This window comes from Pempheris klunzingeri, chromosome 19, assembly GCF_042242105.1.
Source record: "Pempheris klunzingeri isolate RE-2024b chromosome 19, fPemKlu1.hap1, whole genome shotgun sequence".
NCBI lineage: Eukaryota > Metazoa > Chordata > Actinopteri > Acropomatiformes > Pempheridae > Pempheris > Pempheris klunzingeri.
This window is the reverse complement of record NC_092030.1, coordinates 18012081-18028790: the sequence shown is the minus strand read 5'-3', so window position 1 is coordinate 18028790 and position 16710 is coordinate 18012081. Positions and strand designations below refer to the sequence as shown.

Genomic DNA, 16710 nt, shown 5'->3' with positions numbered 1-16710 from the left:
GGGCCAGGGCAGGTCACAGCATGCCTCCCCACAATGCACTTCGCCCCCCAGCTCTCCCTGACCTCAGGAAGGGGCAGTAACTCACATGTTCCTTCCGGACCCCACAAATATAGTTTTTGTGTATGCTCATATTTTGAAAGGGCACAAAGTAAAAACACTTGTTTGAATTGGTGCTAACATGACGTCTGAAAAAGCAAAAGAACAATACGGCGCAACGGTGCAGTGTGTGAGCATATCGTAGAGGAAATGATTGAAGGTCGACAGAAAAAAAAGGGAAGTGTGTATTTTTATTAGAGCTGGACAGATATAGCAGGAAGTGCACGTTTCTGAAAGCGGAAGTGCTGAAACAGCTCTTTAGAAGAGAGATAAAAAATGTACAGAGTTAAATCAGATGCATTGTTTTCGTCTGTATACAGATTAAAAAGATAGAAGTTTGACCTTAGTGTAAAATCCCAAAGCACATGGAAAAGGTTGAAGTTTTTGAGTCTGTGAGAGTAAACTATGTCAGAGTAGAAACCATTTAAAATAATCTGGACTTCTTTCCATATCTCATGACAATACATTTAATTAATTTGTGCACCTTTTCATGTCTCATGGCAGTAAAGTGTTTATGTTTTTCAATGTGTATAGATGTTGTTGTTTTAGAGCTCATTTTTATAGTGTAATTTATTTGTCTTTGGAATAACTCCACCATTAAATTATGGGTAACTGAAAGGAAACAGAAGGCGCATGGTTAATCCAGTGAAATAACAACAAATCTTTTAGGGACACCAGCCCTACTGCCTCACTGACACAGACAGTTTGGGCTAATGCCACTGAACAGCTGCTGGTGGAGAGACAGGGTAATTCCTGAGCTCTTTCACAAACAGGCCTACATCCATCTGGTCAAAGCTAGCTAACTAGCAACACTTTATCACCAGTACTACAGTAATTACGCTCATTTTGAGAAAGAAGGCCTACTTTATCTGCAGGTCTTGAAAAGTCTTGTAAAGCTTTTAATTCAGTTTCCTCAAAAGTCTGCAGTATCTTCCCTTGCCTGCTGTAATCAATAATTTTGCTTATTAAAGGATTTTAGCATCCGATAGCGGCTGTCGGGAGACATTCCACATTTTGAATTAAAAGTGAGATTGATGCTACAGTACAGGAGCCTGTTAAATCCCTTTTTATGGAGTTTCACCTTCCTAGCTGCTAGCTAAACAATGGGAAAGTGTTGTAAACACTGAGACCTATGCAAGCCATATCATCCCCACTGTTTTCCATTTCAAATAGTTTAAAAGGTATTAAATTGCATTCTACGTGGAACTAAAAGGGTGTTAAAAGGTTGTAAACTTAACTTGGTGTCAACCTTTTTTAAACCTTTACAAAAGGTTGACACCAAGTTAAGTTTAAACCACAACAAAAGTGAGATATAAAGCCTATTTAAAAGAAGAAAAAAGAATTTTATTCCTCTCCCACCTCCTGCAGGGAGAACATAGTATCACATTAGGGATTAGAGTAGCTGTGCCAGTGGAGGTGGGGTGTTGGTTCTCTCTGCTCAGTGGAGGGATGTCTGCCCCTGCAGGAGAGCCTTTGTGTGGGGCTTATTAGCTGTCTACTCCATCCACAGTTAACCGTGTACGTGTGCGTGTATGTGTTTCGTGTGGGAGGAAAAACAGAAGGCGTATGTGTTTTGAGAGTCAAATTACAGGAAGATATTATAGAGTGTGAGAGCTTTAAGACGCCAGTGCTGTTTTCTGAGTTCTCATTGACAAAGCTGTGTTCTCTCTGACAACCACCACAGCAGCAATCCCCGCGCTCTCTCATTTGTCACAAAGAGCTTATGAAGAGGACTCTGGGCCGACCCACATATGCTTTCGAAGCAAGGCAATATGTTGTAAGTGTGTGTGTGACGGGCGTCAGTGAGTACCGGCAGCGTGTGTGCGCCTCTGTGAGCAGGAGATGGTGCACGGTTGGCAGAAAGCATGAATGAATATTGAATGTGTGGATGTGTGTGATTAGTAAAAGCCATGTACAACACACGCAGTAGCCTCATAGCTAATAATTTGCAGTGTGACACATTCAGTCTGCAGGAAGAAATGTTCGTCACAATTAATGAGGCTAAATTTCCTCACAAAGGAGGCTAGTGTCTGTGCCTGGCTCGGTATTGATCACATGGCTCTGACACGTGTAGAATCGGGGGCGAATGATCGGAGAAGATGATGACTTCATTCCACATCACATGTATCAGCTTGAGGTTTCTTGTCGCTCGTCGTCCCGCAGCTGATTCAGGGCTTCCCCACTGGGCATCCGCAAGGGGTCAATTCACAAAGTGTCACAAGCACCCGAGGCTCTGGGGGATTATGGGTGTGAGGACGCCATTCATCTCACCCAGCAATCACCCCTCCTCCCTAATTAAACCTCACTCTCAGCTGGACATAATATTAGACATGGTGTTGGTCACACTTTGGGTCTGGGTTCAGCCTACGGTACCCAGAATTCACCCCTCTTTCTTTGTGCTGGTGTCTCATACTGCAGCAATGTTATCTGTCTGTGAGGACCATGGTATACATGTATATCTCTGTCTGTCTGGGTGGGTAGAATGAAGTCAGGTAGATGTGTGGGAAAAGGGCCCATATTTATCAAACTTCCAAGAATCTGGCTCTGGAAAGCCTGTTTGGGAGGTGAAAATTCAGCACATTATGAAACACATTTATCACGCTACTTACTCCTCCTTACAGGAAAGTGCACCTCTGTCACGGCATCATTTATCTCATGTATGCTCAGAGCAGGACTAGCCAATCAGGGACAAGTATTTACACTGCATGCCCTGTTGTTTATTCTTTTTTTAAAAAAAACACACTTACTTCTTACTCAATGATATTTCATTGCGAAAAAACATACCTGAATTAGGGAGGGAGGGAGGATCACAAGGCCTCATAGTGAGGGCTGCAGCAGGCCATTCCAGGTGAATGACTCGATTAGTGGTGTAAAGTGAGTAGAGCTCCTCAGTGCACCAGCCTGTGAGCCTCTAACAGGATTACAAGTCATCTGTTCCAGCTCTACCAGCCGACGGTTATTAACCTGCTCTCTACTCTGTTCTTTGTATTCACATTAAACCACATCCACTCAAACATCCCTCAGCAAACGGTCTAAACCAGACCAATTTTACAACCATTTCTTTTGTTCTTTTTACTTGACTTGGCTTTTAGTTCATGATTACTCTTGTTTGTTTTGGACCTTGTTTCAGCCACATTCTTTTTAGAGGTATATGTAGACTTGGATCTATAGAGATTTTTCTCAGAACAAGTGATTTTTGTTTGGTTTTGAAAGCGTCTCTCCAGCTTGTCTGTGTACAGTATCAGCCTCCATGTCAACGTTTGGATCCGCTAATGTGATACATGCTTTTGGCGCCATCTGCTGTCACTTGTGTTCCATTGTAATGGCAGCAGAGAGGGATCAAGAAGTAAAGGGTACATCCGTCCCTGTCGCAGTCACTCTCCCTCTACTTCTTTCTTTGCATTCATTTTCATCTGTCTTCCCTTAATTTTTCCTCACTCTTCATGCTTGTGCAGTAGGTTGGTCTTTTTGCCAACGTATTTCCCATTTTTTCATTAATCCACTTTGTTAGAAATGTTAAACTTCACCACAGTAGAAAAGAGTGGGGGGGGTTTATAGCTAGAACTGTTGCTGAAAGAACCCTTTTATGACTCAGCTAGCATATAAATCCAAATCCTTCAGCCTCTAAGGGCTATACCCTCTTTTCCTTAAATGGTGAAGTTTGGCAAAGTAGAGCATTATCATAAAATACGTGTAAGCAGTTTTTGTTTAAAGGAAAATGAAGCAAATGGCCGAAATATTCTCCTGATGTTGACTTTTGTGTGTTGTCTCTTTCTCTCTCCTGCTCTTCGCCATTTCTCTCTCCTCTCCCCCCATGAAGCTTTCTCTCAAGCTGGTAAGCATGACCGTATAACTGCACGACCGTAGCGGCATGACCATAGCACGCATGTCACGTCCTCCCAGTAACACATTGTTAATAACGTTCTGTACGCCGTTATGTTTCTGTTGAGCTTTTTCGGATTTAAGTTTATAATTTAACTTTTGCTGTGACACAACGATGGACCTCAGACTCATGTCGCTGTCTCATTTGTATGTTATTTTGTTGTTTGTGTGTTTGTTTTTATGTCGTGGTCGTGTTCTCGTCATGTTTCTCCCAAACTGTGTCTGTGGTCTCTGTGGTGCAGATCACACTCAATTCCCACGTCCGGAATCTCATTGAGGTGATCAGATTTACTCCATGTTTTATCTGTCCGTCTCTTAGCCTGTCTGGTAGTCCTTGTCTCGACAAATTATTTGTCCTTGTAACAAATACTAATCTGATCCAAAGTAGTGGTTGTTCACTCATGTCCTTACACTGCATGCCAGTTTCATTATGGTTGTAGAATGCTGTTCTGTAACACTAACATACTGTGAGAGGCCTCCACAGAATCTAAGAACATCAATTATTCATTAACATTTCCCTCAGAACAAGAGGCACATCTAGGATTAAAGGAATAGTTGAACATTTTGCGATATAAACATATTCACTTTCTTGCTGAAACTTAAATCAGAGGGCTGATGCCACTCTCACACCTGTACGCTTAATATGAAGCTACAGCCAGAATATTCTACCTTAGCTTAGCATTAAGACTGGAAACAGAGGGACACAGCTAGCTGGAACCACTCCAAATGTATAGAAATGTTCTTCTTACAACCTCTAACGCTCAAGCATTTGTTCAAATTCTGAAATGTATGCTATATAGAACCCTATATAAAAATGCATGTGTATTATGAAGGAAGTGAGCAGGAAATCACTGTGGACAGAGCCAGGGCCGCCGCTCCCCTCTGCTTCCAGTCTTTATGCTAGTGTTAGCTGGCTTCATATTTACCACACAGACATGAGAGTGTCTCTCTGCAAGAAAAGTGAATAAGTGTATTTCCCAAAATGTTGAAGTAAACTGACTTTGTCATTAAAATTAGCCTTTATCATGTTAACATTCTCCGCTAGATTTTTATTTTGGTAAATCTATACCTGAACCATACAGAACTATTAATGTGTAAAATCTGCTTCATCCTAAATTTATCTGCCCATAGTTTTAGTTTGGTCTTTTACCTAGCTAGTTCTTTCATTAGTCTTGGGGTACATAGAGAATGTAAAAACTAATACATGACTTGTGTGCTGTAACTTGTCACTCAGAAAGGAGCATGTCACTGCATGATGATTGACAAATCTTTATGTTGCATGCCTGGTAAGTGTTGCGTGCTGATTCAGGGAAAAAGGGTAAGGTTGCCATGGTAACTTAGCTGCTGTGTTTGACCTGGCTCATGTGCAGTGAATCCTGACCTCAAGTCTGTAGCTCCAGCCGATACGTTCTGTGGTTCAGCCGTGATCCATCTCAATGAGATCCCATCAGGCCTTGACCTATTCAGTCACTGCATATTTTTCTTAATTTAAGGCAACAGTGCGACAACACAACCTTCCCCCTTTCTTCACTCAAAAACTTAACTGCAGATCCCATGAAGGCCTGAAGATTTCAGTATTTAATTGATAAATTGACAGTCTGAAATAAATACTTTTTGGTTGCTAACAAGCTAGGCTGAGATGATGAACATGGTAAACATCATACCTGCAAAACATCAGCATGCTGATTGCATTTTCACTGTGAACATGTTAGCATTTATGTCGATGCACTGCAGTGCTTTACTATCCCCTCATAAAGTACAGCCTCCCCTAGTGTTTAGTCTGTCTTTTAATGCCACTTTTCATGATGGTGGGGTTGTCACCAATCCCCACCCATCTCATCTCAAGCTCCCCAGGAGAGTCACAAACTGCCAGATAGCAGTCAACTCTGTTATTATGGAAAGATAAGTTATGAAATACATTTAATAATGAGTTGAGTTTTTATTTATATTAATAACCTAGTTTTTTGATTTGATTATTTATTTCACAATTATGTATTTGTTTGATTTTGGACCCTCTGGGGCTCCATACAGACCAGCTAGCCCAGTATAACAAGTTTCAGAATACTGATACATTATATTCACAGAAGGTTTGAGAGGCTGCCGAGCACTATGACTCATCAGTTCAGTGTTACAGACTGGAAACCTTCTCATCAGGAAATATGACCCTTGGCCAGCCAAAAAACCTCTCACTCACACAACCTCCATTTTAAGAACACTCAGTCCTGTTAGAGAACAGTCAGACAGCTTCAGACCCATTAGCCAGCTCACACTGAAACACTATATGAGCAATAATAGGATGGACTTATGTTATATTACATTTCCGATGCATTTCGCAGAGAGCATTAGGTTAGCTGCGGTGACTGAATAGGTGAAAGGCCTTGAGTCTATACACAGATAAACATCCCAACTCTCAAGGAGTATGTGTTATAGAGCAGCTGCAGTATCTCCTTCATGTGGTCAGAACATAAGAAGGGTTCCATTTGTGGAGCTGTTACCTATTTATCCCCAAGTCTTGGTTCACAGGGTTAATAACAAAGGGAGGTACTGCACCTAACTAGAAAATATCCCTGTTCAGACAACAAGACAACAAATAATTCAATAGAAAAGCTGCATTCCCTGATCTCATGGTTTCTGTCCTCCTCTCTCCTCCCATTTTTGGTTTCTTTTTTCTTCATCCCTTTTCATCTCTCAGGGCTCTGGACCGGAAGACTTCAGCCACCTGCCACCAGAACAGAGGAGGAAGAAGCTGCAGGGGAAGCTAGATGAACTGAATAAGGACATCCAAAAAGAAATGGACCAGAGGTATCTTTTAACAGGTTAAATTTGGAATGTAGGAGCTTTTCCCTCCTGTGTATGACAAGAGATAGTACGTGTTTAGCTTGTTATTATGCAACAGAGATTGAAAGACTTGTACTGACTTTGGTAATTTGCTCTCCAAGGGACGCTCTGACTAAGATGAAAGACGTGTACGTGAAGAACCCTCAGATGGGAGACCCGGCCAGCGTAGACCCCCGGCTATCAGAAATAGGCCAGAACATCGAGAAGCTCCAGTTTGAACTTCAGAAATTTGAGGTTAGTACGGTACCAGTCTGAACTCTCATTTCTATGAGTGTTAGTGTTGGCGAAGCTACTCTGTTTGGTTTATCTGAGACCGTAAATAATGAGGAGTTCAAACGCACGTCTCCAGCTGGGGCAGCTCCAAAGAAGTCTGCCGCTCGTCCATATTAGGAGAAGATGTGATGCAGCTGGAGGGGCTGCCTGCATGTTCCCACTCTGAGAGAGGAGTCCCAGAACAATGGCCTGGTTTAACCCTGTAAATAAAGGGCAAACACACTTGAGTGTAAGGTGGAGGTGTTCCTCTTGTGAAGGCTCTTGCCAAACGTAAAGGTCATCTCATTCACGAATAAAAAAGATTTCCACTGTGCTTGAAATACATTTCGAGTCATCACGTAGGAAAAAAGATAAGCTGTAGCAAACACTTACATAATAACTGTGTGTGTTTCAGGGCTGGCTAGCAGAGGTGGAGGAAAGGATGCCATCCAAGAGTGATACACACCGGAGAAGTGGACTCTATGAGACCCAGAACAGCACAACAGTGGGCAACAACTGTGCACAAGACAGAGAGAGGTATGGTATACTCTGACAAACGGCCAAACATCAGACTTTGACACAGACCCCAGAGTTGTTACACACCTTATTCTTTCGGAAGAAGACTATGTATGTTTTCACAGTATATTTACTGTGTGTGTGTTGGCCCTTGAGCAGCCCGGATGGCAGCTACACAGAGGAGCAGAATTCAGAGACTCAGGTCAAAGCCAACATCAACCCCAACCCCACCTCCACCACGCCAGAGTTCGACGATGAGTTTGACGACGAGGAGGTCTTGCCCACCATTGGTACCTGCAAAGCCTTGTACCCATTCGAAGGTAATGACAACCGCAAGTGTTGTAAACAAACAAGAATCAAACCACATCCAACTCAGGACTAACTCTGCTCATTTTAAATATTTCAAAGTGCATGTGCCCTTTAGTGGTTAGGCCTGTAAGGTCCCGTTGTTTCTGGAAACAGGAACCTGACTTCTGTGGATGCAGGGTGGAGGAGTTTGATTACTCCGAATGAGGGGGAGTTGGGGTGTGACCTTTCTGAGGAAATGTTTGGAGGAGGGTGGATAGAAATATAGTCATTTCTCCGGTATGCTATTTTCACATTTGAATTTGGCAAACTCTCACAGCACGGGGAGCAAATCAGAGATGTTATGGAGGCCCAGATCGATCTGAGGGATGATAAATGCTCCTCACCTCCCTTGGATGTGTTGACTTGTAGGTGTTGAACTCTCCATCACCTCTCTGAGTTAAACCAAGAGATTCCTTCCACTCTATGAGAAGACATGATATGAGATAGACAAGATATCACAATTCTAAATTAAGGTTTTTATTTTGCCATATGTACATTTACGTCAGAGTAAGTCGGCTCTGACTCAAAGATATTTGACTACAGACACACTATGTTATGTTCTTAAAGATGAGAGCGAGAATGGCAGTGATACGTCGAGTGCAGTCATTTTGCAGGTTGTTCTTATATTGTGAGCAGTTGTTTTAACATGATTCATAATGATACAGAGAATTTAATATCATTTACCTACCACACTTTTTGTCTCTGGGTGGTTCGATTTACAGATTTACATGAAGTTAGTTCAGAAAAGTTCCTCCAAACGTACGTGGTAGAAATGTCTTCTGTGCTGTATTCATGCTCCTATCTTCCCTTTTGTCTTACTTCTCTTCCTCTCCCATCACAGGTCATAATGAGGGCACTATCGCTGTGGCAGAAGGCGAGCTGTTGTACGTCATAGAAGAGGACAAAGGAGACGGATGGACACGCGTGCGCAGGAATGAGGACGAGGAGGGATACGTCCCCACATCCTACGTCGAGGTCTTTTTGGAAACAAATGCCAAAGGTGCTATGACATACATTTAACTCAGACAGTGTGCTTTTGTTGCTGTGAGTTAATAATGTTCCATTCTCTGCTATGTGAGTGGGTCAAATTGTGGCTATTTAAGATTGTTACTAGTAGCTCAGATAAGAGAAGGACCCCTCTACACACACACTTCCTGTCTCTCCCAGAGAGAAGGACCAATTAGATTTGTCCATTGTGCCTCATGACATTTGGGACAGTTGTGGCAGATAGTGTGAGTGTGTGTGACTGTACACTGTTCTTTGGACAAAACACTGGCCGATGTTTAGGAAATGACACTGAATGCGAGCTGAGCCAGGCAGGTGTTGTGCATAAGAAGTGTGTGAGACCAAGCGTGTAGTTCCTCCCCTCACATTCACTGCAGTGCCATCTAGCGGTCATACAAGATAAAACTTGACCTTCAGACAAATCTCAGCATGACGGGACAAATCACCCACTGACAATGATCACATGAACATTTCAAACGCACAGTACTTGATTTACTTTTTAAGTAGTGTCTTTTGCTGTTGTTTGTCAAGATCTAAAAGATCTATAGATTACTGAATTCCATACAAACTAACATGCTTTTGATCAAGAGTCCGATCCACAACCTCAAATAATTCAATCAGTGTGGTAATAAATCAGCTGAGTGAATGTATGAACCAACTAAAGTGACAATGAGCATCAAGTGAAAGTTGAATCGTCGCACAAGTTATTGTGTTTTGGTCACCTGTTGTACCTAAAATGAAAGCATGCTTGATGTGCCATCATGCAAATGTAATTAAAATCTGCTGTAAAATATAAATACATATTAAAAGATATTTTTGTAGGCTATACATAAAAATAAAGTCCCCCTTCAAGTGTTGCATGCTGTAGATTAATCATACCGCTGTTACAACATGAAGAAGTTAATTATTCATCAAATTAGTAGCTAATAGCCCCCTTAAACTGTGTTTTCTTTTCTATTTGAATCCTCCTTTTGATAATGATAGTGTTGGGCTGTTCTGGTCCTTTTTTCCCCAGGCCAGTGGTAAAGGAATAAAGGACTGAGAATTAGCTGTACTAAGCTATATGGTGAGACTGGGCTGACGTACGGAGCTGGACATGACTTTAAAGCTTTGTGGTGTCTTGCATGGGTCTCCGAGCAGCACCTCTGCGAACGGTGCATTGACTGTGAACGCATGGCGCGTGTGGCCTCTGTGTCATTTCACTTCACAGTTACAGTCAGACATTCTGTGCTAGACTGGCATCGACTCAGAAATCATCTCTCATAACCCATCAGCCTTTGTTTAACGTCGCCCACACTTTTAAATCACCTTTGATGGCTCGTTACTGGCACAGCATGGGGTTCCTACGTGTAGTGTGTCATTTTTGTACGTCTGTACAGCGCTGTAAATACACCTCTCATGCCTCCTGTAACTGTTATTGAAGAGTATTTGAAATGCGGCGCATGAGGCAGCGTTTGTGGGATTTTTGTCTTTGCCATGACATGATTTCAGCATGTTGTGCCAAAATAAAGAGGCTGATTTCTAACATGCATCCAGACCAGATGAAAACTGAAGTGGAATGAGCTGGAAGGTTCTTAGATATGCAGCTACATCTTTAGGTTACTGGAGGATTTTCACACATACAGAATGTGCAGATTACATTCGTGATTGTCCTTCACTTAGAAGTACTTTCATATATGCAGTGACTCCTTTCTTCCTCTTCTCCATATCTGAACATGTGGGTTGCTGTCTTTCCTTTAAACCTATCTAACTTTTCTTTCTGTCATTTTTTTTTTTGTTTGTGTGTTCGTATTTTCCTTTTTTGAATTGCAGATTCCTAAAAGTGTGAGGCTGGCTGAGGAATGGCAGGGCAAGCAGCCTCGGAGAAACCACCATGTTCCTCACGCGCTCACAGTCAGAGAGAGAAAGTGAAAGATGACCCGAATCTAAAAGAGAGAGACGGCCGATTAGATCGCATCTCAATTTTACAAACCATTCCAAAAAAGAAAAAAAAAAAAAAAAACTTATCGGCAAGTGTTGCGCTTCCTCTGCAGAACTCGATAAGAGAAATCCATCTAAATTTTAGTGTCATAACCTTTTCCCATTCTTAACACCCATCCAGCAGTCACAACCACAGTATTCAATTTGCTTTATGTTGTTTTCAGTAAAGCTTTGCTTCTTAATGTAACTAACTCTGCTTGCACCGCGCGGTCATGAACGTGGCTGTTTGGCTTCCTCGCTCTGAACGGCCCCCCTCCCCCGCCTCTGCCACTTCTCTATTACCCTACCTTTGCCCCCATTGCGCGCACACACACACACACACACACACGCACATGGCAGAGGGTGTGGTCAGAGACAGGACGGAGACCAGCAGGAGCCTGCGGACTAAAGGCCAGCTGTGAAACGCCTTCACCCAGCGGTGTGTGTATGTGTGCGACTCATGAGCGCCTCACTCCCTCAGAGGAGGATCACCCTGGGCTCATCTAGCTACATCTGGAGCTCATGTTCACCCCCCCATATTTGCAGGTCTCCCCCCAAGAGGAAATGGAAGGTGAAGATGCTAGTCATCTATATGTATCTGATGTGCTTCTGGTTTATGTTTGATCTGAATGCCTGCTAAGTCTGTGTGATTCCAAAGGCCTTGTGTGTTGTGATGTCCATTCTCTCCACACCACGTCCACCCCCACACATCCAGGACCAACAGGAGGGAAAAGAGATGGCTGATGGGTCATTCGCCATCACTCATCTTACATATTCTTGTCTTGTCACTGGTGTCTGTTCCTCTCTCTGACCACACCCTCCCTCACCTCCACGGCCCTCCCCTCCCCAGGCGGCTCAGGCAATCCCTTGGCAGCTTATAGCCCCGCCCTTCCTTTTTTAAACATCTATTTATTTATTTTTTTTATTGCAAAAGCTCGGGGCGGGGGCCTCAGCGTTGTGGTGTGCTGCATGCTTGCCCTGTCTTCCTCCTCGCCCCTCTGCTGGCAGCCTGGAAGAGGTGGTGGGGGTGTTATCAGCTTACGCCCCCTTGCCTCCAGCCTTTCTGTTCAGTTAACCCTCATTGCCTGGTTGTACTGTTTAAATTAACCTGAATGCTACTATTTGGGTTCGGTGCCTGTGGTTCTTTTTTTTTTATATCTCTTTTCCTTTGTTGGTTCAGAAAGCATGTTTTCCTGTTTTTAACAGCGAGTGAGTGATCTCCTCCTCCCAGTGTCCCCCAGTTTAATCAGAAAACTGTCAGTAAAGGACGAGAGGGACCCGAAATGTTGTTTTTCTGAACGATCATATGCATAGGTAGGTCGTGGATGTCTTGTGCATTTGTTTTACTGTAAGTACACATTACAGTACGTGTGTAAGATGTTAGTATTGTATGTTTTGATCAGAGTGTCTAACACAAGTTGTTGTTAGTTTACAGTTAATCACCGTGTGGAAATGTCTCCACTCGGTCCAAGCAACAGTTGACCCAAAATATAATTTACACCTGATGTTTTAAGGACTTAACTGTCTACTGTATATGAAAATATACTGTGATCCACTTTTTCCTGTGAGTCTGTGACTGAAATGTGACCCAGAATCACCTGTTGTGGGCCTTAATTGGGTTTCTGAGAGAGAGAAAGAATAATGCTGTGGTATGTTAAAAGGATTAAGATGTGATTATCTCAATTGTTTGGGGGCACATTAGAGTTTTTATAATCATAAAACTGTCAGACAAGAGAAATTATGTCCACTGATCTCCCCTTGCTCAATGGCACATAATGTATGTGATTTTAACATTTTTGCTTTATATTCGATGATGTTGAGTTGAGATTTTTTTTTTTCTTTTCTTTTTTTTTTTAAAGCTGGAAATTAAGTCGTAGCTTATTCTGCCTGAATGGGACTGAAATCCCTTAACTGCAAATATGAGTAACAATTGTTTTGGATGAAGCCATGCTTGAATATTCATCTGATGCAGCGAATTACAAACACTCGTTAAACGGAGGAGTGATGAACACACTGACCATTTGGACTCTTGGATGGAAGGAATGATCAAATCCTGCGTTCGCTTTTCACCACCCATCGCTCGATATGTTAAGTTATCAAACGAGCCACTTTTGTTCGTCGAATTGTTTTGGGTTTTTCACTGATGAGGCACAGATCACCGCTTTGAAGGCAGCAGCAGCTCTACAGCAGCCATCTGCCTGCCAGTTCTCCACGATGAGACCACCACAAACCTTTTAGTCAATGCCCCAGAATAACCTGCCTGTACAGTGGAAATGGCACGTTGGAATTAGAGAGAATATATATGAATATATAAATAAAGTTTAAAAAGGAAAACATCTATTTTAACTATTGAGAGTCTTACCATTACTTTATCTGCTTTGCAAAGTAAGACTTCTTTTCCTTTGTAAGGTCTACCAAATGGTGTGTTTTGCACTTTTTCGTTTGCGTTCCATTTGGTAGCCAATGCTTGTGTTTTGGAGCACTGAATACTTTGTATTGTGTTTACTGTGCCAATTAAATATGCCTGGAAAGTTAATGATGTGGTGTTTGTGTCTTGTCCTCCTTCCCTTGGGAATCTAGGCACAACAGCAGCTATCAAGTCTGAATTTAAAGATTAGTGATTACATTTAATAAGGTAACTTGACACACAAATAGCGCAAACCTCCCCACCACTTGTGTACATTACTTTCATAGTCTGTCAATCACCTTTAATGAATGCTTTACTTGCTTAGACTATGACAGGTACACAATTTAAAATGCAGCAAGTGTTCACTTTTCAGAAGCGGAGGCCTTGATGTAACAGCTCTAATAATTAATCGACTGTCACAATTGTTGCCTGTTGAATTTCTGCTGGACTGACAGCCGTCACATTGATTAAAGCAAATGATTTCAGCTGCAGCAGTAACTATACACACTTAAAGAACACAGGCTCATGTTTTGTTGACAGGTTTTATAAATGCATACATCTTCCATTCATGTGGTGAAAGGCTACAGTCAAACCTGTTGTCCAAAGAACCTCACTTTTTATTTTTTAATTCAAAGTTAGCTGTCAGTCTGTACATAATCTGTCATAATCTGTACATCTACTTGAGCAGCGATGCCGTCCTGAAGAAAACATTCAGGGTTGATCTCACTGGATCAGTCGGTTGTATCACACTACTGCTTGTAATACTGGTTATTTAAGGCTTTGCAAACAAGCAAACATCTCACACCTACATCAGTGAGTCATGAGGGATTTTATTTTGAAGGCACTGCTTTGGAGGGTGAACCTGGACATATTGAGTGGCTGGTGCACGTGATACACTGAACACACATGATTTGGATGCAGTTCCTTGCATTGGCCATTAGATGGTAGTCATGTTCCACCAAAAGCTCAAATTTTGGCACCCTCATAGGAACATTCAAGGGTGCCTTTCTCTCAGTGTTTTTCTTTGACAATCTGAACCTTTACAGGGACGAACATGAAAAAACCACCTGGGGTGATTGCTGAATTATGCAAATTGCACCCGAAAAAAGGCTTCTGTCTCTGTTTTTGGGTGCTTTTGGCCTCTATTTGAGCCTCCTTTGTCACATTTTAATATATTTCTTCATCCCACTAAACACATCAGTCTTGTACACATTGTCATGGTTCTTTCTAAAGGCTCCACTGTTTGATGGACCATCAGACAGCACAGCAGTCACACGTATTGATCTGGCCCTCAGACACATCTGGGTTGTCAGTTGATTGAGGCCAACTGAGCCACAGCTGTGATCAGTTCCAGTTGCCCCACAGAAATATGCGGCCGCATGCTGTGTAGCAGATGCAGCACTCACCTCCTCCAACACAGTTTTAAACAGCCTAATTGGCCTCTGCTCCCTGGGACCCGATGAGCTGCGCTGTACTGTGGCCTGAAATGGCTAAAGAAAATCAATTGCTTCAGTGGATCCTGTGGGGCGAGTGAGTTTCCTTTTCCGAAATGATTAAGAGCCATTTTCACTTTGCTTCCGTAATTAGTTTATTTAGCAAAAGCAGTCTGCTCGTCAGTTCACATTATTTGTACGAGCGAGCCTAGAATGGTGAATTTTCATCTGTTGTCCCTGGTCGGCTCTTAAAAATAGCAAAGGGAAATGAATATTTAAACTTTATGAATACAGTTTGCAGTATTTAAGCCTTATGACATTTGCAAACACGTAGATAGTCTTTGAAGGCATCAAAGACCGAAAATATAAGAGAATAATGGATAACCTATACACTAAAGAGAATAATACAAAATATACATTAAGGAGATTAAACAGTCAAGCAAAGGTCTAAATAAATGGCACCACTGCGTCGCTTTATACAGACACTCTTCTTCATCTCTCCTGTGTGGAGACGAAGAGGTCAAAAGAGCAACAAAGGAGGACACTGTGTACAACTTCACTTTGAGGATTGATTAAACCGGCCCCAGACGGATCCTCCATCTGTCTTTAGGCCCAAATAAGTCAGAGTACAATCTCCGCAGGCTCAGTCACTGATGAATCATTCACACCTTTGTAGACGGCCTTTTAAGTACTATTGGGCCCATGGAGACATGTTCAAGACGTTCATTATTTTAATTCAGAATGAACTGCTGTTTGATACTTGAGGCAGTTTTAAAGCAAACTAATGATCCTCTGATTTTAGTTGTAGGATCGTTGCTGCTCATTTACAGCTACATTGCATCATGCACTTACTCCACCTGGTACAGCCATTGCTCGGTAGTGGAAGTAGAGATAACAAACACATTGAATTACAATGGTCACTATCTCCTGATGCCACTGACTAATGATGTGTCAGTGTCTGAAAACAGTTCACTTCTGAGGGGATTTGACTGGAGGTGTTTTACTTATTCATAACAGTGTGGCCAGCTCAGTTGTTCTTATTTCCTCAGTGTGCTGGGAGGGCAGCACTGAGGCCGGAGGCTGGAGGTAATATGAACATGAGGTTAAAAGGTGTTTTGAGCTGTAGAGTCTGAGCAGCCTGCAGACAGTTAGAAGGAAGAATACACTGATCTCCATCTGAGACAACACATCCCTTCTCACCCACAGCTCCTATGTCCCAAAAATCATAGACATCCTGCAGAGAGAGAGAGGATGGAGGCAGTTTTAACTTCAGTTCACACTACTGGATATCAATTGGACTGTGCATTTTAAACATTGGACTAAACGTTGATGCATTAGTAGTAGTAGTAGCTGCATGGCTGTCATTCGATGTCACTCTGACTCTACAGTCCACCATTTAGGTCAAGATTGAAAGAGTCAATGGCTGTCGGGTGGATTGCCGCAACATTTTGTCCTGGCATTCATGGTGCCCAGAGGATGCATCCTTCAAACGCTACTGATCCTCTTTTCATCAAGCGGCACCAGTTTGTAAGATACGACAACATCTACTAGATGAATTAATGTAAAATGTACAGACATTCATGGTTCCCAGATGATGTCTTCTAAAGATTGACTTTTCTATTGGCCTCTTCAGGTTCGTGCTTGTGATTCTGAGTGAATGTCGCAGCTGCTATTGGATGAAATGAAATTTTGAAAGGACATTCATGTGTTCCTTTGGATGAATTCAATTTGATTTCACTTTATCATTAATATTCTTCTGAACATTCAACCAGACAACAAACAAACACTACAGACATTGCAGTCAATTGAGTCACTCCCTTCTATATTCACTGCTTAGTCTACATGGCAACCCAAACTTTGACTTTGACAGTTCGACAGACTGAAGAACAAAAGAATCCCTCCACAGTTTTACAGTGTTCTGAAAAACTCTAAATCTTCTGTTTGAGGGCAAAAGATTCTTCAAATACAATATGA

The 16710-nt window shown here is 42.2% G+C and overlaps 1 protein-coding gene across 10 annotated transcripts in view; it reads left to right on the top strand.

The window, feature by feature from the left end:
- The window catches only part of fnbp1b (formin binding protein 1b), a 52487-nt gene extending 39067 nt beyond the window's left edge, over positions 1 to 13420 (top strand). For 5 of the 10 annotated variants that reach the window (XM_070850007.1, XM_070850006.1, XM_070850011.1 and 2 more), the window contains exons 11-16: positions 4221 to 4256; positions 6671 to 6780; positions 6918 to 7050; positions 7484 to 7605; positions 7744 to 7904; positions 8774 to 8952. In XM_070850007.1, the coding sequence (XP_070706108.1) occupies positions 4221 to 4256; positions 6671 to 6780; positions 6918 to 7050; positions 7484 to 7605; positions 7744 to 7904; positions 8774 to 8952 (741 nt within the window). Of the gene's footprint in view, positions 1 to 3916; positions 3932 to 4220; positions 4257 to 6670; positions 6781 to 6917; positions 7051 to 7483; positions 7606 to 7743; positions 7905 to 8773; positions 8953 to 10749 lie in introns of those variants that run through there. The other 5 variants (XM_070850009.1, XM_070850013.1, XM_070850012.1 and 2 more) reach the window with 3 other exon arrangements.
- Positions 13421 to 16710: the final 3290 nt, after the last annotated feature.